The 27375-nt window shown below is 37.7% G+C and overlaps 1 protein-coding gene across 3 annotated transcripts in view; it reads right to left on the bottom strand.

The window, feature by feature from the left end:
- Positions 1 to 27282, bottom strand: part of CDK19 (cyclin dependent kinase 19) — a 164539-nt gene extending 137257 nt beyond the window's left edge. The window contains exon 1 of one of the 3 annotated variants that reach the window (XM_057311144.1): positions 26948 to 27282. In XM_057311144.1, coding sequence (XP_057167127.1) covers positions 26948 to 27075 — 128 coding nt within the window. In that variant the 5' untranslated portion in view covers positions 27076 to 27282. The remainder of the gene's footprint in view (positions 1 to 26947) is intronic. The other 2 variants (XM_026511639.4, XM_026511640.4) reach the window with 2 other exon arrangements.
- Between the last annotated feature and the right edge of the window lie 93 nt (positions 27283 to 27375).

The raw sequence follows: 27375 nt of genomic DNA, 5'->3' as shown, positions 1-27375 counted from the left end.
TGTCTTTTATTCTTACACTACTAATTCCTGCATAGGGTTATTCATTGTCAAATAAATAAGTGAATGGTATTGCTAGTTATGCCGTGTATGTCTAATTTAGCCAAATACACTGTAAGTCCCAAAAGGCTGGAATCTTGTCACATGTCCCATTCACTGAAAAAAAGAAAACACTGCCAGAACTAAATGTAAGAGCTGAAACTACAGAACTCTTAGAACAAAGAAGTAAATCTTTGCAACCTTAGATCAAGAAGCAGTTTCCTATTATAAGCAACAAACAACAACAAAAGACAAACTGGTATCATCAAAATTAAAAACTTTTATGCTTCAAAGGACACCATGAAGAAAGTGAAAAAGCAATCCAAAATGAGAGAACATATTTGCAAATCATAAGTCTCATAAAAGCCTAGTATCCAGAATACATAAATAACTCTTACACCCAACAACAACAAAAAGAATAAAAAGAAAATGCGATGAAAATATGTGCAAGGGACGTGAATAGACATTTCTCCAAAGAATATACACAAATGGCCAAAAAGCACATAATTCCACACCATTGGTTATTAGGAAAATACAAATCAAAACCACAATGAAATGCCAGTTCACACCAACTAAGATGGGTAAAAATCAAAAAGACAGACAAGGGTGGCTCAGTTGGTTAAGCTTTGACTCTTGGTTTCAGCTCAGATCATGATCTCAGGGTCATGAGACTGAGCCCCAGGTTGACCTCTGCGCTCAGTGAGGAATCTGCTTTAGATTCTCTCTCTCCCTCTCCCTTTGCCCCTGACTCTAAAATAAATATATCTTTTGTATTTCTTTTTAAAGATTGTATTTATTTGACAGAGAGAGAGAGAGAAACCAGAGCAGCAGGCAAAGGGAGACGGAGAAGCAGGGTCCCTGATAGCAGGGAACCCGATGTGGGGCTTGACCCCAGGACTCTGGGATCATGACCTGAGCCAAAGGCAGACACTTAACTGACTGAGCCACCCAGGCCCCCATATAGATATTTTTTTTAATTAAATAAAAATTAAAAGAATGATGTACAGTTGACCTTGAACACAGGTTTGAACTACATGGGTCCATCTATATGCAGATTTTTTTCAATGAGTATACGTATAGTACTGACAATGTATTTTCTTTACGGTTTTCTTAATAAAATGTTCTTTTCTTTACCTTACTTTATTACAAGAATACTATATATAAAACATACAAAATATGTGCTAGTCAACTGCTTATGTTATCAGTACAGCTACCGGTGAACAGTAGGCTATTAGTGGTTAAGTCTTACAGGAATCAAGTTATGTGCAGATTTTCAACTGCATGAGGATTAGTGTCCCTAACCCCAGCATTGTCCAAGGGGCAAATATATTCATACATTGTACAACATGGATAAACTTTGAAAATACTATGCTAAGTGCAAGAAGACAGACACAAGCCACATATAGGATTTCATTTTTATGAAATGTCCAGAATAGACAAATCCATAGAGACAGAAAATAGAATAGTATTGCGAGGAGCTAGGAGAATGGGGAAATAGAGAGTGACTGCTAATAGGTACAGGGTTTCTTTTGGAATGATGAAATGTTCTAAAATTAGATAGTGGTAATGATTACACAATTCTGTGACTATACTAAAACCACTGAATTGTAAAAAAAAAAAAAAAAAAAAGCCTCTGCCGAGGTGGACCTAAATAAATATATTTCACTGATGAAAACGGCAGCACTTATCAATCAATATCTTAGAAAGTTTATAGAAAAGTGCATCACAACAAGTGATAATTAATTTGCCTTCATCAGTCTCTTCATTAAAGATTATGGATGCTCTATAGCCAAAAAGTTCTCATTACCTTTATATTAGACTTCTTACAGGTAAGAATGTTGGGGCAGGAATTAGAAAACAACAGAAATATACCAGACACTGAAACATATCACGTGATCTTTAGGGAGGCATTAATATTTCTGGTCTTCTTTAAGGCAAGTGATTTGAACAAGATATAAGATTCCATGAAGTTCTAAACACTATAAAGTACATTCAGGAAGAAATATGTTTTTTTAAAGATTTTATTTATTTAGAGAGACAGAGAGAGAGAGAGAGCATGTGCCAGCAGGGGGAGAGACTGCGGGAGAGGGAGAGAGAGAATCCCAAGCAGAATCCATGCTGACTATGGAGCCAATGCAGGACTTGATCCCACAACCCAGAGATCATGACCCGAGCCGAAACCAAGTGTCAGTCGCTCAACCAACTGAGCCATCCAGGCACCCCAGGAATAAATATTTTAAGTTTTTAATTAAATTATTTAAGTCCTTAAAGCCCCTACTTTATTCAGATCAATATAGTAACACCAGGAAACACCAGTTCACTTTGAAGTTTTCTGATGCTGATCTCCATTTTAAAGTCTAACAGTTAAGGGCCGACAGAGTAGCTCAGTTGATTAAATGACTGCCTTTGGCTCAGGTCATGATCCTGGAGTCCCGCATCAGGATCCCACATCAGGCTGCCCGCTCAGCAGTGAGTCTGCTTCTCCCTCTGGCCCTCCCCCATCTCGCGCTCTCTCTCTCAAATATTTTTAAAAAATAAATAAAGTCTAACAGTTAAGCACATTTTGATTTATGTGTTCTCTCCTTTTCACTTTCATTTTTCACTTTAGAAAATTCCCTCTCAGAAAACCAAAATTTTAACTAAATATCTGTTTATCACGGTGCTATTTATAATAATAAAAAGTTACAAACAACATTACCAATTAATAGAGTAACTCGGTAAACAAATAATGGTACATCCATACAATGGAATATGTTCCCTAAAAATAGTGATTTTCTGGGGAAGGAAGATCAGAAAGCAGACTTTTTACCCTCAAGAATAACTGCATTTACTTAACGACATTATTGGTGGAAGAGTTGTATATGTAAATGGTACAGTTTTTCTTTAAAACAAAACCACTGCTAGGGTGCCTGGATGGCTCAGTCGGTTAAGCGTCTGCCTTCAACTCAGGTCATGATCTCAGGGTCCTGGGATGGAGCCCCATGTAGGGCTCCCTGCTCAGCAGGGAGTCTGCTTCTCCCTCTCCCTCTGCTGCTCCCCCTGCTTGTACTCTCTCTCTCTCTCTCAAATAAATAAAATCTTTTTTAAAATTTTTTTAATTAAAAAAAAAAAAGAAAACCACTGCTGGAAAAGAACATTAAATGAAGTGCAAAAATATCCACTATATATTTTTTAATGGAAAATTGAGCTTACCAAAAATCATGTAGAATACAACTACATTCTTGAGAAAATAAAAACACATATTGCCCAGAAAAATATACAGAAAAACGTATACCATACCATTCATAGTGTTCATCTATTAATTTACTTTTTTTTACTGATCTTTTTTCCCATCTTTTTGATATAATTGACATATAACACTGTATAAGTTTAAGGTATACAATGTGATGATTTATATATGTATTGGGAAATGATTGCCATGGTAAAGTTAGTTAACACATCTATCATCTCATAGTTACGGGGTGTGTGTGTGTGTGTGTGTGTGCGTGCGCTTTTCTTTCTAATTTTTCTTAAACATGTTCTATTTATAATAAAAAATTTTAATCTGGGGGGCCTGGGTGGTTCAGTGGGTTGAGCCTTGACTCTTGATTTCTGTTCAGGTCATGATCTCAGGGCTGTGGGATCAAGCCCCATGTGGGGCTCCATTCTCAGCATGGAGTCTGCTTGTCCCTCCTCCTGCTAGCACTCTCTCTCTCTTTCAAATAAATAAATAAAATCTTTAAAAAAAAATAAAAATAAAAAATAAAATAAAAAATTTTAATTTAATAAAAAATAAGGTTCTCCTGTTTCATCTGTTTTCTTTATTTTGAAGGCTTAAAGTAAAATAGCCCATCACAGAACCCATTTTTCTTTCCTAATAGAATAAAGTTTTTTAATAACAATTTCACTGTAAATGAGGGGAAAATTCTAGCTTCCTACCGACCTTAACAAGATTAATCCTTATTCTCAAAACTAAGGTGACTATAATTTTTACTCAGTACCTACCCTTTTTATTTGCTAATTTAATCTTCAGGGAAATTTATCATGGAAACCCCCTTAATATATTTGGAGAATAAATAAACCAATACTTTGCTGGGGACTTTTATACATTATGGTTTAATTACTCCTCACAGCAACCACATGAGACAGTAAAAATTTATCGTCATACAAATTTTAACAGGTGGGGAAATTAAGGTTCAGAGCTGTTACCAAAATCCCGAAGCTAGAGAGTACTCGCTCAGATTTGAGGGTTTCCCGTTCCAAGGTTTCCTGACACCACAGTTGTGCTTTTCATTTATATGTGTATTTATTGAGAATCAGAGGCAAAAACCCATCAGGAGAAAGGACATTCAACAGTTCTTTAAGAAGGAAAAAGCTTTATTTAAATCATGTGGACCCAAAAGTACTTTCTTTATTCAAATGCCTTTGTAATGGAAAATGATTTTCTGATAAAAGTACTGAATTTACAACCCCAATAAACTAAACAAAGAAGCTTAGTTAGTTGGCCTAGAGCAAAGATCACATGTAAAATTTAATATGACTAAATTCTGTTCTAAGTCCCAAATTTCTTTGTTGTGTGTACCTACCATATGTATAAAAAGATAAGGATTCCCATAACGTCATACGGCTCTACTTTAAAGCCCCTCTTTATCCATCTAAATTTTAAACCTTTATATGGATTTTAGGGTCTACAAAATTTATTTTGGTTAATTATGGAAAATCTTTATATTGTGTGGAAGAGGGTGATAGTTCACAAATTGAATTTATCATTAAGCACTTGAGTGATAGCTAAGCTTTGTTAAAAACAAGACAACAGGCCCAAAACGGAATCACTTATGCTAAGCTGCATATCATCCAACCTAGCTCTATTTAATGAATTTAGTCTCTCCCTGAAATGGAAACTTGAACCAATCAAGAATCTACTAATCAGCATTAGTTAGAGATAATCTGCCCGATAGACCCCTGCCAAGCCCTAAAGGAAAGTAACCTTGCCAAAACCAATTCGCTTTTTTGTTTACTAGAACTTTCTTGCCCTCTCCATTCGGCCTATAAAAGTCTTTCATTTTGCACAGCTCCTCAGAGCTCCTTTCTACCTGCTGGATTGGATGCAGCCCCATCATGGGTTGTTGAAAAGGGTCAATAAGATTTTTAAAATTTATCTGGTTGAATTTTGTTTTTTTAACAGTTTAAAATTAATTCAAAGGTTTCTTTCTCCTTCACCACCTCAAAGTGAACTCTGTTCTACAATGTGTCAAAGATTATTACTAACTAGCTTCCCACAAGCCATTCCCAGTCTGCTTTTCCTTTGTCTTCCTCTACACCAGAGAAGGCACTTGCTTACTACTTGGTTGGCACAGTCCCTTTTGTCTTTCAGCCTCTGCCTCTTCCCCTGCTTCCTGCCTAGAACCTGGAATCAAAACCTGGAGGTACAACAATCATTTGACCATGTGTACAAAAACCACAAAACAGAGGGAAGGAGGTGAATCTCTGGTGATATTTTCAGCTAGCTGCCCCAGCAGAGCACTCTCCAACTCTAGCCTTTTTGATACAAGAGGAAAATAAACCCCTTACTTGTTTAAGTCCATTAGCAATTGGTTTTTCTGTCACATGAAGCTACAACTGACACAAAAACACACCTTAGCATATGTTCTTTCCAGAACTTAAAGGATGGCTAGATCTGCTCCTCTTTCCAGCAGTTGAAATTTTTTTAAATGCTTTTAACAATTTCTATATGTAAAACACAACATGTAATTTCCTTCAACACACAAGTAGAAAAAATGTGGATGCTAAGATTACATAAATACACAGTTTTCCAAGGGGAAAAAATGCTTTTCATAAGCCAAAAATATGTATTAACTATAAATTGGTAAACACTGGTGACACAGATAGAAAGAAATGAACTACAATACCTAAAAAGCTAAAGAGAGATGTAAATGGTAAAGCTGACCAGACCTTTATCTGAGCTTCAGGAGAAGTATATAGAAAATAGCTCTAATTCGTATCAGGCTAAGGCAGAAATGATTGCACCTATCAAACTGTGATAATGAACATTCAAAGCAAGAAAAGTATTTGAGTTGGGTGGGAAGATGGTAGGAGGATCCTAAGCTCCCCTGGTCCTACGGATACAACTAGATAACACTGACACCAGCTTAAATAACCCAGAAAACAACTGAAAGACTGGCAGAACAAACTCCACAACTAAAGTTAGGGACGAGGCCACATCAAAGAACATAGGAAGGGTGAAGACACAGTCTGGGGGCAAAACAGACCTTGGTCATCCTTGGTGGGGAGAGAGCCGGTGGCAAGGAAAAGGGCAGAAAAACAGACTTTCACACTAATGAGGAGAACAAATTCCCATATTTGCCTTTGAAAGCAAGAGGGGCCGAATTTCATTAGTTCTTTCAACTTAAAGCCTGGAACTTTAAAATCTGTGGGCTTCACTCAGGAAGCAGAGTCCCCACCCATAAAGAGACAGCAGACAAACAACCCATGCAGATAGAGTGTAAAACCAGCAATTTGAAAACTGCCAGGGGCAGAGAGGAGGGACAGTGATTTGCTCATCTCAGAGTGGCCTAGAGAGATAGGGATCACAGGGAGTCCCCTCCAGGAACAAAGGAGCTGGCAGGTGCCATTTCCCTCCCCCACCCCACAGCATAAACAGCCACCTGTGGGAACCAGCACAGTGCAGACACTCACTACTTAACTTGCTTACAGCAAGCCCTGGCCCCATGCACTTGAGCAGATCCACCCTTCCCAGGCCTGCTCCCCTTACTCCTGGTGCTGTGGGCCCCTCCCCCAGAAAACCAGCACAAATTCTGCCAACACCACCTATCCTGACCACCACCTATTGTAGGACCTCTGTTCTGGTGGGGGCAGGTATCCTTTCACCAGCACACTACCACACAAAATGTTAAAACACACCCCATCCATGCTGGAGACAAAACACTGCCCACAATAGGCAAAGAGAGCCACTGCAGACAACTGAACTGAAGGGAAAAGTGTCCAAGACTCAAAAGCAAAGTACACGCAACACACATAGGAGACACTCCCTGAAGCTCCAGGCCCTAGGAAACAGGGGACACTGCGCTTCAGGGCACTGTAAGACCTCTTCTTCATAAGGCTATCATCATTAAGAGCAACGAAAGTAGCTGACTTTCCTAACACACAGAAACAGACACAGAAAGTCAGACAAAATGAGGAGACAGGAAAATATTTCCCAAATGAAACAACAGAACCAAACCACGACAAGAGACCAAAGTGAAACAGATATAAGTAATATGCCTGATAGAGAATTTAAAGTAACAATCATAAAGATACACACTGGACCTGTGTGTGTGGAGTGGAGGACATCAATGAGATCCTTTTACAGACATAAAAAAGAACCAATCACAGATAAGGAACACAACAGATGAAATTAAAAATACACATGATGCGGGGCGCCTGGCTGGCTCAGTTGTTAAGCATCTGCCTTCGGCTCAGGGCATGATCCCGGCATTCTGGGATCGAGCCCCACATCAGGCTCCTCCACTGGGAGCCTGCTTCTTCCTCTCCTACTCCCCCTGCTTGTGTTCCCTCTCTTGCTGGCTGTCTCTCTGTCAAATAAATAAATAAAATCTTTAAAAAAAAAAAATACACATGATGGAATAGCAGGCTAGATGAACCAGAGGAACAAATTAACAACCTGGAAGGTAGAGTAATGGAAAGTAACCAAGCTTAACAAAGAACAGGAAAGGAAATTATGCAAATTGAGAATAGTCTTAAGGAATTCAAGCATAGTAACATTCAAATTATTGGGATCTCAGAAGAAGAGACAGAAAAGGGGGCAGAAAATTTATTTGAAGAAATAATAGCTCAAAACTTCCCTAATCAGGGTAAGGAAGCAGATATCCAGATGCAGGAGGCACAGAGATCACCCAAAAATTTAACCCAAGGAAGTCCACACCAAGACATATAGTAATTAAAATGGCAAAAAGTAGCAATAGAGAAAATTTTTTAAAACAGCAAGAGAAAGGGGTGCCTGGGAAGCACTGTTGTTTGAGCGTCTGACTCTTGCTTTTGCTCCAGTTGTGGTCTTGGGTCATGAAAGCAAGGCCAGGGTCAGGCTCTCTGTTCATTTGCTTGGGACTCTCTCTGCCTCTCTCCCCCACCCCGCCCCACTCTCTCTCATTCTCTCTCTTCCTTAAATAAATAAATAAATAAATCTTTTAAAAACATCAGCAAGAGAAAAGACAACAGTTACATAAAAGGGAAACCATGTAAAGTGATTAGCAGATTTTTCAGCAGAAACTTTGCAGTCCAAAAGAGAATGTCATGATATATTCAAAGTGCTGAAAGGGAAAAATCTGCAGCCAAGATTACTCTATCAGCAAGGCTATCATTCAGAATAGAAAGAAAGATAAAGAATTTCTCAGACAAACAAAAACTAAAGGAGTTTATGACCACTAAAACAGACCTACAAGAAATATTAAAGGGGACTCTTTGGAAAGGAATGACCATAAATGAAAGTATGAGAAGTAAAAAACACAAAAGCAGTAAAAATGAATACTTCTGTAAAAATTAGTGAAGGGATTCATAAAATAAAAGGACATAAGGAGCACCTGGCTGGCTCAGTCAGTAGAGCACATGTCTCTTGATCTTGGGATGATTTGTTCAAGCCCCACGCTGGGCAAAGAGTTTACTTAAAAAACAACCAAAAAAAGTATATAAAATACAGCACCATATACCTAAAAAATGATGGGGGAAGGAGTAAAGAATGGGTTTAAATTTAAGCAAACATCAGCTTAATACTGACTGCTAAATGCAGAAGATGTTATATACAAACCTAATGGTAACCACAAATCAAAAACCAGTAATAGACACGCAAAGAATAAAGAGAAAGGAATTCAAGTCTATCACTAAGGAAAGCCAACAAACTATGAAAGAGAGCAAGAGAAGAGAGAACCAGAGAAAATCCATAGAAACAACCACAAAACAGTAACAAAATGGCAACACATATCTATCAATAACTACTTTGTAAATGGACTAAATACTCCAATCAAAAGACATAGGGTGAGGGAATGGATAAAAAAGCAAGACCTATCCATATGCTGCCTATAAGAGACTCATTTCAGACCGAAAGACACCTGCAGATTGAAAGTGAGAGGATGGAGAAACATTTATCATGCAAGTGGATATCAAAAGAAAGCTGGGGTAGCAACATTAATATTGGACAAAATAGACTTTAAAACAAAGACTGTAACAAGAGACAAAGAAGAACAGTATATAATACTAAAGGGGACAATACAACAAGAGAATATAACAGTGTAAATATTTATGGACCCAACATGGGAGCAGCCAAATACATAACACAGTTAATAACAAACATAAAGGAAATAATCCATAGTAATACAATAATAGCAGGGGACATTAACACCCACTTACATCAATGAACAGATCATCCAAACAGAAAATCAACAAGGAAACAGTGGCTTTGTACATGTGCTGCCAAAGCGAGCACAAGGAAACAGTGGCTTTGAATGACACACTGCACCAGATGGATTTAACAGACATATTCAGAACATTCCATCCTAAAACAGCGGAATACACATTCTTTTCAAGTGCACATGGAACATTCTCCAGAACAGATCACATATTAGGCCTCAAAACAAGTCTCAACAAATTTTAAAAAATCAAAGTCATACCATGCATCTTCCCTGACCACAATGGTATGAAACTAGAAATCAACCACAAGAAAAAATCTGGAAAAACCACACATAACATGGAAGTTAAATAACATGTTACTAAACAATGAATGGGTCAACCAAGAAATCAAAGAGGAAATCGGAAATTATAAGGAAACAAATAAAAACGAAAACACAACAGTCTAAAATCTTTGGGATACAAGTGGTTGTAAGAGGGTAGTTTACAGCAATACAGACCTACCTCAAAAAGCAAGAAAAATCAAATAAACGTAACCTTCACTTAAAGGAGCTACAAAAATAAGAACAAATAATCAATTAATCTTCAACAGAAGGACTTGTATAATGGAAAAAGACAGTCTCTTCAACAAATGGTGTTGAGAAAACTGGACGGCAACATGCAAAAGAATGAAACTGAACCATTCTTTCACCGTACACAAAAATAAACACAAAACGGATTAAAGACTTAAATGTGAGACCTGAAACCATAAAAATCCTTGAAGAGAACACAGGTAGTAATTTCGCTGATGTTAGCCATAGCAACATTTTTCTAGTTCTGTCTCCTAAGGCAAGGAAAATAAAAGCAAAAATAAACTATTGGGACTATACCAAAATAAAAATTTTCTACACAGCAAAGGAAACAATCAACAAAACTAGAAGACAACCTACTGAATGGGAGAAGATATTTGCATATGACATATCCAAAAAAGGGTTAGTATCCAAAGTATAAAGAGAACTGATATAACTCAAATAATCCAATTAAGAAACGGGCAGAAGACATGAATAGACATTTCTACAAAGAAGACATACAGATGGCCATCAAACACACAAAGATTTTCAGCATCACTTAGTATCAGGGAAATGCAAATCAAAACTATAATGAGATAACACCTCACACCTGGCAGAATGACTAAAACAAAAACACAAGTAACAACAAGTGTTGGTGAGGATGTGGAGAAAAAGGAACCCTCTTCCTCTGTTCATGAGAATGCAAACTGGTGCAGCTACTACGTAAAACAATATGGAGTTTCCTCAAAAAATTAAAAATAGAATCACCCTACAATCCAGTGATCACACTACTGTGTATTTATCCCAAAAAATACAAAAACACTAATTCAAAGGGATACATGCAACCCTATGTTCATTGCAGCATTATTTACAATAGCCAAACCATGGAAGCAACTCAACTGTCCACCAACAGATAAATGGATAAAGAAGATATGGCGCGCACGCACACACACACACACACACACACCCACACACACGAAATATTATTCAGCCATAAAAAAGAATGAACTTTTACCATTTGCAACAACATGGATAGAGCTAGGGAGTATAGTGCTGAGCAAAATAAGTCAGAGAAAGATGAATACCATATGATCTTACTCATATGTAGATTTTAAGAAACAAAATAAGCAAAGAAAAAAGAAAGAGAGACAAACCAAGAAACAGACTTTTTTTAAGTTTTTATTTTAATTCCAGTTAGTTACCATACAGTGTTATATTAGTTTCAGGCGTACAATGTAATGATTCAACAATTCCAGTGCTCATCACAATTCTTAATCCCCATCACCTACTGAAATAGATTCTTAACTACAGAGACTGATGTTTACCAGAAGGGAGGTAGGTGGGAGGATGGGGGAAATAGAGGATGGAGATTAAAGAGTATACTTATCATGATGAAAAAAATAAAACGATTTAAAAAAAAGAAAAAAAAGAACATTTAAAGCTACTGAAGATGAGATAAGAGGGGCACATATATACTGTCTGTGGTGGGGAATGAAACTACATATGAAAAGCAATTAGGAAATATATATTAAGAGCCTTAAAACAATTAATATACTTTTTTTTAAGATTTTATTTATTTATTGACAGAGACAGCAAGAGAGGGAACACAAGCAAGGAAAGTGTGAGAGGGAGAAGCAGGCTTCCCACCGAGCAGGAAGCCCGATGCGGGGCTCGATCCTAGGACCCCGGGATCATGACCTAAGCCTAAGGCAGCCGCTTAATGGCTGAGCCACCCAGGCACCCCAATTAATATACTTTGATACAGTAAATTTCTTTATAAGACTATTGTAAGAAAGAATCAGATATATGGACCAAAATGTACATACAAAAACATTTGTTAGTGTTATTTGTATTATCAAAATACTGGAAAGAACTTAAATGTTCAATAATTAGAAACGGTTAACTAAAGCATTACAAACCCACATGATAGAAGAATATAGACATCCATTATAAATCAAGTTTTCAAAAGAAATTTAATAATATGAATAAACATTCTTCACATCTTAAGAAAGAGTATCCCAAACTTATACAATCTTAGTATCTTACTAACTTGTTCATGACACCTCTGGGTCAAAAGAAATACCTAATAATTCCAGTATGGAGGTTCCTCGAAAAGGTAAAAATAGAACAACCATATGATCCAGCAATTACACTTACTGGTATATAGCCAAAGGAAATGAATCACTATCTCAAAAATGAATTACTAAACACTGCAGCATCATTTACAATAGCCAAGACATGGAAACAACCTAAGTGTCCATTGGTGGATAAATGGATAAAGAAAATATGGTGTATAAGTACAGGAATATTATTCAACCATAAAAATGAAAGAATCCTGCCATCTGTGACAATACAAATGGACTTAAAGGGTATCATACCAAGTAAAATAAGTCAGAGAAAGGCAAATACTTTATCATCTCACTTATATGTGGAATCTTTCAAAACTAAAATAGAAACAGAGAACATATTGGTGGTTACGGGAGAGGGGAGGCGGAGAGGAAAGTTAAAAGTAGTCAAAAGGTACAAATTTCCAGTTATAAGATAAATAAGTTGTAGGGATGTAATGTACAGCACGATGACTATAGTTAACAATACTGTATTGTATATTTGACAGCTGCTAAGAGAGTAAATCTTGAAAGTTCTCATCACATGAAAAAAAATTCGTAACTATGAAGTAGTGGATAATTAACTAAACTTACTATGATAATCATTTCACAACATATATATATATATACACACATATATATACACATATATATATCAAATCATGCTGTACAACTTAAATTAATACAATGTTATATGTCAATTATATCTCAATAAAACTGGAAGTGGGGAGAGAGAAACCCAGAATGAGATAACCACTTTATACACACTAGAATGGTTATAATAAAACAAACAGAAAATAGCAAGTGTAGGTGAGGATGTGAAGAAATCAGAACCCTTATACACTGTAGATGGGAATATAAAATGGCAAAGCTACTGCAGAAAACATTTGGCAGTTCCTCAAAAAGTTAACTATAGAATTACCATATGACCCAGCAATTACACTCCAAGAGAACTGAAAACATGTTAAAACAAAAACATGTCCACAAATGTTCAAAAGAGCATTACTCACAATAGCCAAAAAGTGGAAAAACCCAAATTTCTGAGTGGATGAATGGATAAACAAAATGTGGTACATCCATACAACAGAATATTATTCAGCCATAAAAAGTAATGAAGTACTGACATTCACCACAATATGGACGAACCTTGGAAATATGCTAGAGGCACTTGGGTGGCTCAGTCAGTTAAGTGTCCAACTCTTGATTTCAGCTCAGGTCATGATCTCAGGACTGTGGGCTCGAGCGCTATCTGGCTCTGCACTCAGCAGTCTGCTGGAGATTCTCTTCCTCTGCCCCTCCCCCTGCATGTACACACACGCGCTCTCTAATAATAATTAAATCTTAAAAAAAAAAAAGAAAATATTATGCTAAGTGAAAGAAGCCAGCCACAAAAAGCCACATAGTATATGATTCCATTTACATGAAATATTCACAATAGGCAAATCCATAGCAGAAAGCAGTTAGTGGTTGCCAGGATGCAGGGGAGGGGAAATCAGAGTGATTGCTTAAGAGGTATGGATTTCCTTTTGCTATAACAAAAATGTTCTAGAACTATCTTAAACTCTTTAATAAGGAAATAAGTAGTGGTAGTGGTTTCACAGTGCTACAAATGTACTAAAACTCACAGAATTAGGGGCACCTGGGTGGCTCAGTCAGTTAAGCATCTGACTTCCTGGGATTGAGCCCCGCATCGGCTCCTTGCTCAGTGGAGAGCCTGCTTCTCCCTGTCCCTCTGCCTGCAGCTCCCCCTGCTTGTGCTCTTTCTTTCTCACTATCTCTCTCTCTCTGTGTCAAATAAATAAATAAAATCTTTAAAAAAAAAACTCACTGAAGTATATAACTTTAAAATAATGAACTTTATGTTTATCAATCAAAATTTTTATTGTATCTTTATGACAGAATTAACTAAACCTATTGGGGTAAATCATTTCACAATTTACATAAATCAAACCATTATGCTATACACCTTATTTTTTTTAAGTTTTATTTAAGTAATCTCTATACCCAATGTGGGGCTCAAACTCATGACCCCAAGATCAAAAGTTGCCTTCTATCCCCACTGAGACAGCCAGTTGCCCCTATGTGACACACTGCAAACTTATTCAGTACTGTATATAAATACTGTGTCAATAGAACTGGGGGAAAAAAAATACCAGGAGAAGAATATGCCAAAATATTATCAATGGTTATCTCTGAGTGGTCTTATTATAAGTGATTTATGTTTTCTTCTTTATGTTTCTATACTTCCTAACTTTTCTTTAATAAATACATGTTGGATTTTTTTTTTGTTAACACATTGATTTTTATAAGATAATAAAAGCTATTTTTTTTTTTTTAAGATATTTGCCTTTTTTACACCTGGCTAGCACAGTCAGTAGAGCATTCCACTCTTGATCTTGGGGTCATGAGTTCGAGCCCTCATTGGGTGTAGAGTTTACTTTCAAAATAAATAAATAAATAAATAAATAATTTTTTTAATAAAAAATACGGGACACCTGGCTGGCTCAGTCAGTGGAGCAAGCAATTCCTGATCTCGGGATCGTGAGTTCAAACCCCACACTGGGCATGGAGCCTACTTAAAAAGAATAAATAAATTTAAAAAAAATTAAAAATAAAGGTATTTTGTCTTTTTCCCTTAAGTTATATATACTCTACAGTTTAATGTTTTATCATTTTTAAATAGGTAATATAAATATAGTAAAATAAATATGTAGATATTTTTCAAATAATGCAAGAGTATACACTTTTTTCAGAAAGTCTTCCTCTCAACCCTATTTTTCTTCCTGTAGACAATCACAATCAGCAATTTGTTGTGAAACTTCCAGGCTCAGTTTTTGCAGTCTGAGATTACATCTCATTTATCCTTGTATACTCATTACCTATAGCACAATACTTGGCTTGAGGAAAGGAATCAAATGATAAATATAAACAAGGGATAAATGAATGGATACCAGAAAAATGAAGACAGATGAACAGAGGTAATAGTCAGACAGACAGAAGATAGGAAGATGGAGGATGGATGGATGGAAATTTGGATAGAGATAGGTTGATGAATGAATATGTGAATAGATGGACGTTGCTGAGAATTTACTATTATATTAAAGTGAAACCAATATAATTTCTATATATGTGAAAACGGAGGGGTGCATGGATGGCTCAGTTGGTTAAGTGGCTGCCTTCGAATCAGGTCATGATTCCAGGTTCCTGGGATGAAGCCACACCTAGGGCTCCTGGCTCAGCAGGAAGCCTGCTTCTCCCTCTCCCTCTGCCTGCCGCTCCCCCTGCTTGTGTGCTCTCTCTCTCACTCTGTCAAATAAATAAATAAAATCTTGAAAAAAAAAGGGCATTTAGGGGCGCCTGGATGGCTGTTAGTTAAGCTTCTACCTTCTGCTCAGGTCATAATCTCAGGGTCTTCGGATCGAGCCCTGCATCAGGATCCCTGCTCAGTGGGGAGCCTACTTCTCCCTCTCCCTCTGTCTCCCCCGCTCGTGCTCTCTTTCTCACTCTATTTCAAATAAATAAGTAAAATCTTTAAAAAAAAAAAAAAAAAGCATTAAAAAACAGAAAAATGTTTCCATTATCTTGGTCTAGCACTCAGATTTTAAGAAAAATATTGAGGAAAAGCTAAAAACAGCACATGGTACATACAAAAGAAATTACTTAAGAAACACTAGAAACAAGCTAAATATTAATAGGGAATTTATTTACTTTATTAAACCAATGCCGTATTAAACTCAGGCAGTCAGACTCACACTGAATAAAAGAACAGTGACCCTTACCAAAGACCAAATTGGTAATCTAGAAGATTAAATAAAGGAAATCTTCCAGAATAGAGAGAAAAAAGAATTGCAATTTTTTGAAAATGAATTTAAGAGACATGAAAGATAGAGCCTAAAAGGTCAACATTTATTAATAAGGATATCTGAAGAAGAGAACAAGAAAGGCAATAGAGGGAGAAGAAAAAATAATCAAATAAATAATAGGAAATAAAAATTGCCCTAAACGAAAGACAAAAGAAAAAGCCCACTAAAATATCCATAAGAAACGGGCAAGATTAGAAAAGGGGAGTGAAGGAGTAGGAAATGAGGCAGAAGGAATGCAACTAAACCAAATACCACTTTTTACCTCTGAAGTTCAAATTATATGCATAGGTTATCTATTAAAAAAAAATACTTTGTTAAAGACATGGAAACAAAACCACATAAATTAAAAAAAAAAAAAACCTACATTTTCTAGACAGACTTTGGTGAAATTTTGGAATGGCTAGATAAAGTGAAAAACCCTAAGAGATTCCAGAGAGGATAAGCAAGCTTCCAATAAAGAAACTCCCATGAGCGACAAAAAATACCAGAAGAAATAAAGCAACAGTTTTGGGTTCTGAGACAAAAATTATTCTTAATATAGAATTCTACATTCAACCAAATTATTGATCAAGTATGAATATAAAACACATTATCAGACACACAAGAACTCAGAATATGTATACATCCTACATGAAAAAGCTACTCAAAAAGATGTCCTAAGCTGAACCAAAACAAGGAACCCAAGAAAAATCACACATGAGATGTAAAAAAATGCTATTAGCTAAGTAAGATTCAGAATATTTGAAGAAAGGGCAAAATAACTTAAGAGAACCCATCAGGCTTAATACCTAGAAGACTGTTTTAAGCAGTAATTATTTAATGCACAAGATTACTTTTCCTTCTCCATGGGTCTTAATATACTAATTCATCCCACAATAAATAATTTCATAATCACAACATTTTAAGGCTGTTAAATGGTTTTCAATGTTCCCTTTTTAGAATCACCTCATAGACAAAAAGCAGGATGATATAAAAATTATACTTTAAATATTGGCAGATGGAGAAAAAGAGTAGGAGAAATATATTACTTTCCTTAATATTCATGTCAGGAAGACCACAAATAATATCTAAACTGAGAAATCAAGAAAAAAGAAATTCATGATCTAAAGTCATAAAAGCACTCACTACAAAAAATTTAAAATTACCGAAGTAATAAATTTGGACATTGAGATGGGAAAGGGAAAAACGGGAAGTAATGAGATTTCACAGAATTGTTCAGTTTTTCTAATGGAAAATCAACAAAAAACATCTAAAGTTGATAAATCAAGAAACAGAATTAATAGTGGTGTCTGGAGCATGGTACTGGCACAAAAACAGACACATAGACCAATGGAACAGAATAGAGAACCCAGAAATGGACCCTCGGCTCTTTGGGCAAGTAATCTTTGATAAAGCAGGAAAAAACATCCGGTGGAAAAAAGTCTCTTCAATAAATAGTTCTGGGAAAATTGGACAGCTACATGCAAAAGAATGAAACTTGACCACTCTCTCACACCATACACAAAAATAAACTCCAAATGGATGAAAGACCTCGATGTGAGACAGGAATCCATCAAGATTCTAGAGGAGAACATAGGCAGCAACCTCTATGATATCGGCCAAAGCAACCTTTTTCATGACACATCCCCAAAGGTAAGAGAAACAAAAGAAAAAATGAACTTATGGGACTTCATCAAGATAAAAAGCTTCTGCACAGCCAAGGAAACAGTCAAAAAAACTAAGAGGCAGCCCACGGAATGGGAGAATATATTTGCAAATGACACTACAGATAAAGGACTGGTATCCAAGATCTACAAAGAACTTCTCAAACTCAATACACGAGAAACAAATAAACAAATCAAAAAATGGGCAGAAGATATGAACAGACACTTTTCCAATGAAGACATACAAATGGCTAACAGACACATGAAAACATGTTCAAAATCATTAGCCATCAGGGAAATTCAAATCAAAACCACACTGAGATACCACCGTACGCCAGTTAGAATGGCAAAAATTGACAAGGCAAGAAACAACAATTGCTGGAGAGGATGTGGAGAAAGGGGATCCCTCCTACATTGTTGGTGGGAATGCAAGTTGGTACAGCCACTCTGGAAAACAGTGTGGAGGTCCCTTAAAAAGTTAAAAATTGATCTACCCTATGATCCAGCCATTGCACTACTGGGTGTTTACCCCAAAGATACAGACATAGTGAAGAGAAGGACCATATGCACCCCAATGTTCATAGCAGCAATGTCCACAATAGCGAAATCGTGGAAGGAGCCGAGATGCCCTTCAACAGATGACTGGATTAAGAAGTTGTGGTCCATATATACAATGGAATATTACTCAGCTATCAGAAAAAACAAATTCTCAACATTTGCTGCAACATGGACGGCACTGGAGGAGATAATGCTAAGTGAAATAAGTCAAGCAGAGAAAGACAACTATCATATGATTTCTCTCATCTATGGAACATAAGAACTAGGAAGATCGGTAGGGGAAGAAAGGGATAAAGAAAGGGGGGGTAATCAGAAGGGGGAATGAAACATGAGAGACTATGGACTATGAGAAACAAACTGAGGGCCTCAGAGGGGAAGGGGGTGGGGGACTGGGATAGACCGGTGATGGGTAGTAAGGAGGGCACGTATTGCATGGTGCACTGGGTGTTTTACGCAACTAATGAATCATCGAGCTTTACATCGGAAACCGGGGATGTACTGTATGGTAACTAACATAATAAAAAATCATTAATTAAAAAAAAAATAGTGGTGTCTGGGTGGCTCAGTCCGTTAAGCATCTGGGCTCAGGTCATCATCTCAGGGTCCTGGGATCAAGCTCAGCCAGGACTCTGCTTATCCCTCTCCCTCTCCCTTTGCCCCTCCCCCCTCCTTCCCCCACGCATATGTGCACTCGCACTCTCTCTCTTTCTCAAATAAAAATATTTTAAAAAGAAACAGAATTATATGCTTATTAAAGTTATAGTGGTAAGCAACAGCAAAACTTAAAACAAAAATAGTTAACATTGGTTTCCTCTGAAAAATGAGGGAAGCTTGAGAGTGGACAAGAAGAAGGAAGGCTTTTACTTTTCATTTTATATACAGTTGTACTGTTGGAGTTTTTTTAATCATGTACAACTATTATTTAATACATTTTAATAGCATAAAAATAAAAATATTTCCACTTTGACACAAATATACTATAAGGATCAAAAACTGCTGAGAAATTAGTTAACAGAACTCTGGTTTTCTAAGTTACACAGGTTCAAATTACATAGAATTTTTCAGAAAAAAGTCACTTTTTTTTAATTTGCACCTAAGTCCAAAGCAATAGGATTCACTGAGTGTTTAAGTCACTCTTAAAATGCAATTACAATAATTACACTGCAAAAGGCAAAGAGATAAAGGAAACTAACTTTTGCAAAAAGCAACATACCTTGTGCCTCAGACCACTTGGTACTTTCATAGGTGAGCTTTTTTAACAATCATAAAGAAAATTATAACTTTCCTAAAGACGCAACTAACCTATAAGGCAAACTAACCACCTGTAAGGCAAAAGTTTTACCTTATTTTTCCAGCAGCCTTGGATTCATCTTTCTGTCCAAATCTAAATATCTACAAAACAGTTTGCAATGACATGGCTTTGGTCTGTGGTCACAGTACAAAATTAAATCCATTTCCTAATCACGTTCTCCTTGGTAACTGAAATCATCAACCACAAAATCTCACTGAAATATTAGACAGAAAACACACAACAGGGGCACCTGGGTGGCTCAGTCAGTTAAGTGTCTGCCTTCGGATCAGGTCATGATGTGGGATTGAGCCCCATGTGGGGCTCTCTGCTCAGCCAGGCGTCTGCTTGTCCCTCTCCCTCTGCCCTCCATGTGCGCTCTCTCTCTCCCTCTCAGCCTGTCTCTCAAATAAATAAATAAAAAATCTTAAAAAAAAAAAAAAAAAAACACACAACAGGTTTAAAGCCCCTAAAGGAGGGTGTGTTTCTCCTCTGAAAAGACTCATTATTTTAGAAACTAAAGATACTTTACAAGGATACCAATTATTTGAAGACTTCACAGGTTTTTACTTCTCTTTGATCCATCAGTTACTTTTGGATAAGAATTCAAACCCTCAATAAAAAACTACTGCTGCACACTTGTATCCTGAATTACATCCTGTCTCCTCTCTTGAGACTCTTTTATCCTGCACAATGCGAGCTCAAAAGGGCTATTACAGGAAGCGTTGAACTATCAGCTATTTATAAATGGACAAAATCTTCAAATAGCTTTGTCGGCTACTACTTCATGGTTCTAGACCTTAAAAACTACCTGTTTTTAAAGAAATAGTCATGTTAATAATTCAAAACATTAAAATGCTCTCTGGGGAAAAAATATCTTGTCCCTTTGTTTTGGGATCCAAAAGCAGCACTAACATTATACAGTCCCAACATCACAAGATAATGAACAGGCTGATCCTCAAAAAAACACATTAACCAAATAGCCTCACTCTCATCATTTACCACCAAGAAAATTTCAAATTGTAATACATTGCCTTCAAGTCTTCTATACTGATGTCTAATCCTCACTATGCTACATGAGCATTTTGCAAAACAAGTACACAGTTTAACATCACATATTAATTTTTTATCCAGCATATTCAGTCCAAACATATAGTACACAAAAGTAAAAATCCTTAATTCATCAATACTGGCATCCATTACATTAAAAAAAAACAAAACAAAAAAACCCTTTTGGGTGCCTGAATGGCTCAGTTGGTTAAGCATCTGCCTTCAGCTTGGGTCATGATCCCAGGGTCCCGGGATCAAGTCCCCACATCAGGCTCCCTGCTCTGCAGGGAGTCGGCTTCTCCCTCTGCCCTTCCTCCCCACCTGTTTCTCCCAATCTTTCTCGCTCTCAAATGAATAAAGAGAATCTTAAAAAAAAAAAAAAACTTTCCATAAATCTACTTTTTTCCTACATAAAACTCAGAGACATGCCTTTCCCATGCTGCTAAAACAGTAACCTGTATTTCCTATAGCAAACTAATGATTTAAAGCTCATTTTTATTTATGAATAATTGTTCTTAAAGCCTTAAACATTTCTCTTCCTTATTCTCAGCCTCCTTGTCTCCAGTCTTTAGAGATTTATACCTCATATATCACCATGTTAGCAAATCATTTCAAGCCAGTACTTCCAAAGGCAAACGGCTTACAGAAATTTTAATTAGCTACACTAATATGCACAAAAACTGTACCTACTAGGCTATTCACTGTAGTATTAGTACTAGCAAAAGTCTGGAAACAGCCTAAATGGCTATCAAAAGGGATGGTTAAGTAAATTATGTTAAGTCAATACGATGGAATAGAGTGAAACTATTAAGAGGAACTAGGCATCTCTGCATATCAGTTTTATGTAATGATTTTCAAATTATATTTGTTTAAAAATAGAGAAACATACACTATCATCAAACACACACACACACCCCCAAGAAAATCTCTCTAAAATGGAAAACTAACAATGGCTGCCTGTGGAAATGGAAAAGGGTGGGGAAAGGGAAGGCTTATATATTACACTGTATATCTTTTTATGCACATGCACTTACTACTTACTGAACATACACTTTTTCTTTTTTTTTTTTAACAAAATACTTTTTTGAAAAAGTGATAAAATATCCTTGATTGCGTTCACAAATTGACAGTTTTTCAGTTCAAGTATCAGTTTGCATTATCAAACTGTTTCAGCCTCAAAATCTCTCCTATAACTTGAAAGACATGAGCTTTCCTATTTCATTTGTCCACACCATCATATACACATTTTTATTAAATGGTCACCTCAGGGGCACCTAGCTGGCTCGGTGAAGCTATGCAACTCTTGATCTTGGGGTCATGAATTTAAGCCCCATGTTGGGTGTAGAGATTACTTAAATTTAAAAAAGTCACTTCATGAATTTGAAAATTACATGTTGCCAAGCCACTCGTTCCAAAAACTAAACCTTCCCAGTCCAGTATCACAGCACCTAGCCAGTTTCTGAGTCATAGTAATCACACTCCTTGAGCCACAAGTGGCTAGTGGCTACTATACCGTAGAGCATAGATACATTTTCATCATTGCATGAAGTTCTGTTGGACATCACTGCTCTAGACTAAGGGCTGGTAAACTAAGCAGGGCAAACTACAGCCTGCAGATGAAAGCCAGTTCACCACCTGTTTTTGTAAATAAAGTTCTTTTGGAACACAGCCATTCTAATTTATATTCATTTATATATTACCTGTGGATACTTTTGCACTACAACAGCAGATTCAAGTAATAGCCCAAAATATTTAGTATCTGCCTCTTTGTGGAAAAAGTTTGTCAACCACTGCTCTAAACAATCAAACTTCATTGAAAAGAGCATTTATTTCCCTTGGGCTTCAAAAATAAAGTTCTAAAGGCTTGCACTGCATAAATGAAGAACCAATTAAACATAAACGAATGGCCATTTGATTTACTAAGTGCAAAAGATACTAAATTTATTAACATAAACCCACAATACCAATAAATTTCCTAAAGTATGCTTGAATGCTAACATTTTCTAAGCATCTTTATAAAATAGCTAGTAAAAGCACAGAAGGGGCACCTGGGTGGCTCAATCAGTTAAGCTTCCAACTCTTGATTTCGGTTCAGGTCATGATCTCAAAGTCGTGAGATCAAGCCCTGCAGGTTATTACTTATACTGATATTACACACCTATGAACAAAGAAGGACAGAATCACAGCTAATGAATATACTTGGTGAATAAGAGAAGACTTCTAGAAGGAAAGTATTTGAATTGAGTATTAAGGATGAGCAGGAGTTTGCCAAGTTTATGGGAGGAGAAAACAGAGGGAGGAATGGCAGAGCAACACCATTCTACTTTGAATGCAGGGGGAAAAAATAGACATGAAAAGGATTTACCAAGTCCTAGAAACTATGAATTCAATGCTACAGAAGCATGGCTTGAACACTCCGGGAAAAAGGAGGGAGTTGGTAGCAAGCATAAAGGCTGTAAAGACTAAAGACTTTAGGATCCGAATGCAAATGGCTTTACATGCCAAAGGAAGGAATTAAAATTGGATGTGATTTTATGAGCCAGAGAGAAAGGTACAGTTTTCTAAGATGTAACACGATTGATTTTATTTTGTAGAAAAATGACCCCAGGCAAATTGGATCTTGGACTATCGTGAGGAAAGACTAACCTAACAGCAGAGAGCAATTTGGCTATTGTGCAAATCAGAGATGGTGGACAAAAGTAAGAGAGAATGGAGAGAAACCAGATAAAGAAAACTACAGGCCTGCACGTCTACTTTTTTTAAATGTCCATGTGATATTTTCCCTTTTCTGTATTTGTTGGTATAGATGTATCCTTTGCATGGAAAAGGATTGTCAAAACTAGAGGCAACATGGCCTTTTTTGTTTTGCCTCCTATGGTATTAAGAAGGAAAACACATTAGAAAATGTAAAACTCAAGTTATGAGATCTGGATTACTGTCATGTAATTTGCTGTGAGGCTTGTCTTTGCTGTGAGACTATGGTCATGACAACCTCTAACAGCTCTGGTTTTCTCATTTGTAAAGAAGAAATAAGACCAAATGATCTTAAAACTCCTGATAGCTTTCTAAAATGCTATGATCATACTGATACACCTTTAATCTTCGTAGATCTAAAAAAAATGCAAATACAATCATCTATCTTAACTACAAACCAAATATGAAACATCTATCAAAACCAGGCTGATACAACCATGCCTATTATTATTTACCCGTATGTATCTAACTACATGTACCTAACTACATTTATTTGTGAAGGATTTCATGACCTACATTAAGACATGTAGATACCAACTACTCATCTGTAACTTTATACATTAAGATACAGTCACCAACGACTCATTTGAAACCCTAAGGCAAAACTGAAACTGTTGTCAGTCAGCCATTTCACTTTCAATTAACACGTATCTTTCAGACATCTCCAAAAAGGAGCATTCTTTGATTGGAGTGCTTCAAAGACTAGATGAATGTCTGCAAAGTTGAATAGTAGTATTGTTGGGTACAACAGTTTCCAGACATAACACTATCCTATGGAATCAAGTTTGTTTGAACCTCTTATTGACAAAAGAGCTTTTTAACAATATTCCTTTATCAAAACAAAGTTTTTCAGATTTAAGAAATATGGTCTTGAGATTTGTAACCATAAACCATAATATGTGACTTTTTACTGTTGAAAAAAAAAACCATTATAAATTCTTGCTCATACTAAAAAATCTAGATAGTCTGAACTTGTTTCTCAAGAATAACTTTTAAGCCTGATTTTATTTAAAAAGGATGGTCAGGTCAAAAGATTCTCTTCCTTCAAAACAAAAAGAACAAGTAACATTTTTACTAAAAGTGAAAAACCCAAATGTAATCTTTCATTTCCACTGTTATAAATTTATGTAGTATGATTAACATCGCCTAAGTTAAAGTCATATTTCAATGAAAATATTCTAAGGTTTTTTAAACTGTAGTATTAAACTACAAGCAGAGGATTTTCTAGTGATGTTTTCTAGTGATGTTACATTACTTCTTCCAGTGTTTCTCCAAAAGACTTGATTTTTATTATATACTATGTTATACACATCAGAATAATTTCTTTAATGAACCCATGTGATTTTTTCTTGCTCCCTAAAATAGCATTATACATTTTTACTGAATTAACCAAAATAAATTCTGTAAAGATCTAAACTGTAATCGACCACGACCAGAGTGTAAAATCCTTTACTGTACAAATCTGCATCACAGTTTGGAACCATCACTAAAAACTTTGTTCTTTCAAACTGCTTGTATCAATGAACATAAAACTAATCCTACCAACCCACAAGAGATGTGTTTACTGTAAAGCCTCAAATCTCAACTAGACACTTGGTCCAAGAAAACCTACCTTTATTATGATTTTTCTTACAAGTAATACATTGATATCAACTAATGCTCTCAGATCCTACAAGTTTCTTTTAAAAGTATATTTTGAAAATACACAAACTGATCTTATTCTATTAAATAAATTTTATTAATTCTAATCAAACAAATTTCACTCAAGAAGAAAGTGTAGTCGAATCAAGAACTTTATTAGAGGAGAAAATATTCAAAAAGAACAATCAGAAGCAGAAGTTAAATTATCTGTTTTTTGTTATAGCCCATGCTATCAAAATACAATTCAAAAGCAGAATTTTCAACTTTTCTCAAAAGCTGCCTACTAAAAAGTAGCTATTTTAACAACAAAGATGAAAATACATTTTAGAAAGCCCAGATCAAGTATATTATAAAGTTAGCATGAGGAGTATGAAAAACACCACGTGTAATTTGTTTTGTAATGCCAATGTCCAAATACGAAAACTAGATGTTCTCTCTCCAAGTATATCTGATAAGATTCCTACAGGGACACCAGTAAAACAAGTAAAGTTAATACGCCGAAAACAAAATACAAGTTAATTATAGTACCTCACATTCCAAGATATTAATTCAAGGACACCTGGCAATTAACTGAATTATGAGAAAAGTTTACAACTGAATACCATGGGGCCCGTTCAGTTGTAACACAAAAATTACTTGCAGTTACAATCCTTTATACGTGTATAGTACCTGGTGATTTCCACGATACATTATGATAAAACAATTTGTAAAGTCGTGCTTTCTCGTTCTCTGTATGAAATTAGCACACACAAACTACTTTCGTCCTAAAGTTCATAAATCACCTATACCAATTACAACAGAGTGCGCAGAACGATAGGCAGCACTTCAAATCTTACTGTCATTATGGCTGATACTCACTTTACTCAGAAATGTTCTGTTACGAACCCTAAAAACTCTCTTTCATATACTTTTTGAAATCTAAGTGTTTGAAACTAAGCGGGACAGGAAGATAGACGTTCCTGGGCTCCTAACTTTGGGGGAGGAGAATTCCTGCCAGGATGGGCGGTGAAGAGGCGATTGGTTTAAACCTACCCTTCGCAGGCAGGGAGCTCGTTCCACCTGACCTACAGTACGAGCCCATCTACCCTACAGGACGAAGGACAGGTGTTCTCAATTCTTCAGCCAGCTCGCCTTCTCCTAAGAGAGCAATCAATGAAGGCTTCCTAACAGGTCACTACGGTTCTCTCTCAACTCCCAGGAAAACAAAGATTCAGGCCCAGATCCCTGTCACTTCGCATTCCGTTCTGGATAATCTAGGTGCTCGATAAACCCCAGCACACAGTCATTTAGCCAGGGGACGGAGTGGAGACATGAGAATATCTAAGGAGGGGGGAAATGAGTTACCAGAGAACTCGGCAAACTCTGAAGTTCTGCGGGTAAAACGCGGTTTCCCTGGAGGTCCTACATTCGAGGGAAGGTGCGGAATTCAGAATGTGAAAAAGCGAAATCGGGGGCGAATGAGGAGGGACCCAGAAGTCGCCGGGTATAGACAGGGACCGGGGGCTGCGCTGAGAAGCCAGTGGACTGGCTGGCCCCAAGGGCAGAGGTGCCCGGCGGGTCAGACCCGTGAGGCTGGCTAGGACCCCAGCGCTCCGCCGCGCGACCGGCTCTTCGGCTAGGTTTCAAACCGCCGCCCCCGGGAGGCGCTCAGCCGATTGGAAGTTCCACAACGACCGTCACCAGCCGAGGGCCGGAGCGGCAACTCCTCGGCAAAGCTCTCCCAGCCCTCCGCGTCTCCCCAAGAGACCAGACCCCACAAACTCCACCTCCAACCGAGGTCCCAACTCGAGTCCCGCCACCAGCTCCATGCACGCGTAAGGCGCCCTCTGGGACGGGACCGACGCCCCCCGACTGGGCTGCGCCGCGGGAGTTCGAGGGGCGCGACGGGGCCGCGCGGGGGGCGGGCAGCACCCGCGTCCCTCAGTCCGCGCTGGGACGCGGCCTCGCGACCACCTCCGCCTCGCCCCTCGGGAACGGCCCGACCCGGCTCCGACCCACCCATCCCGCGCGGTCGCGGGCAGGGCGAGGACCCAAGCGAGCCTACTCCCCCCGCCCCTGCTCTTACCCATCTTTCCGCCTCGCCTTGTAGACGTGCCCGTAGGTGCCGCGTCCCACTTTGCACCCTTCGTACTCAAACAAATCCTCCACCCGCTCCCGCTCCGCCGCCAGCTTCGCCTTGAAATCATAATCCATTGTCTGCTTTCCCCATAGAGGCACCGGGACGCGGGGGCCGCCGCCGCTCAGTCCCTCCTCCTCCTCCCCCCGCGACCGCCGCTCCACTTCTCCAACAGCCGCCTCTCGGGCGCGCGCGCGCCGCCCGCCGCCCCGTGGTCCGCCTTCAGCAAGGGACTCCTCGGCGGCCGCGGCAGCCACCTCCTCCACCTCCTCCTCCCCCTCCGCGGCGGCGGCGGCGGCGGCTCCCGCAGGCAGCCCCAGTCCCGCCTCCCCCCTTCATTTCCTTGTTTTGGAACCTGGTGGGCCGCGCCGCGGCTT

Source organism: Ursus arctos, unplaced genomic scaffold, assembly GCF_023065955.2.
Source record: "Ursus arctos isolate Adak ecotype North America unplaced genomic scaffold, UrsArc2.0 scaffold_13, whole genome shotgun sequence".
Taxonomy (NCBI): domain Eukaryota; kingdom Metazoa; phylum Chordata; class Mammalia; order Carnivora; family Ursidae; genus Ursus; species Ursus arctos.
The sequence above is the reverse complement of the archived record's forward strand: the minus strand, read 5'-3'. Positions and strand labels throughout refer to the sequence as shown.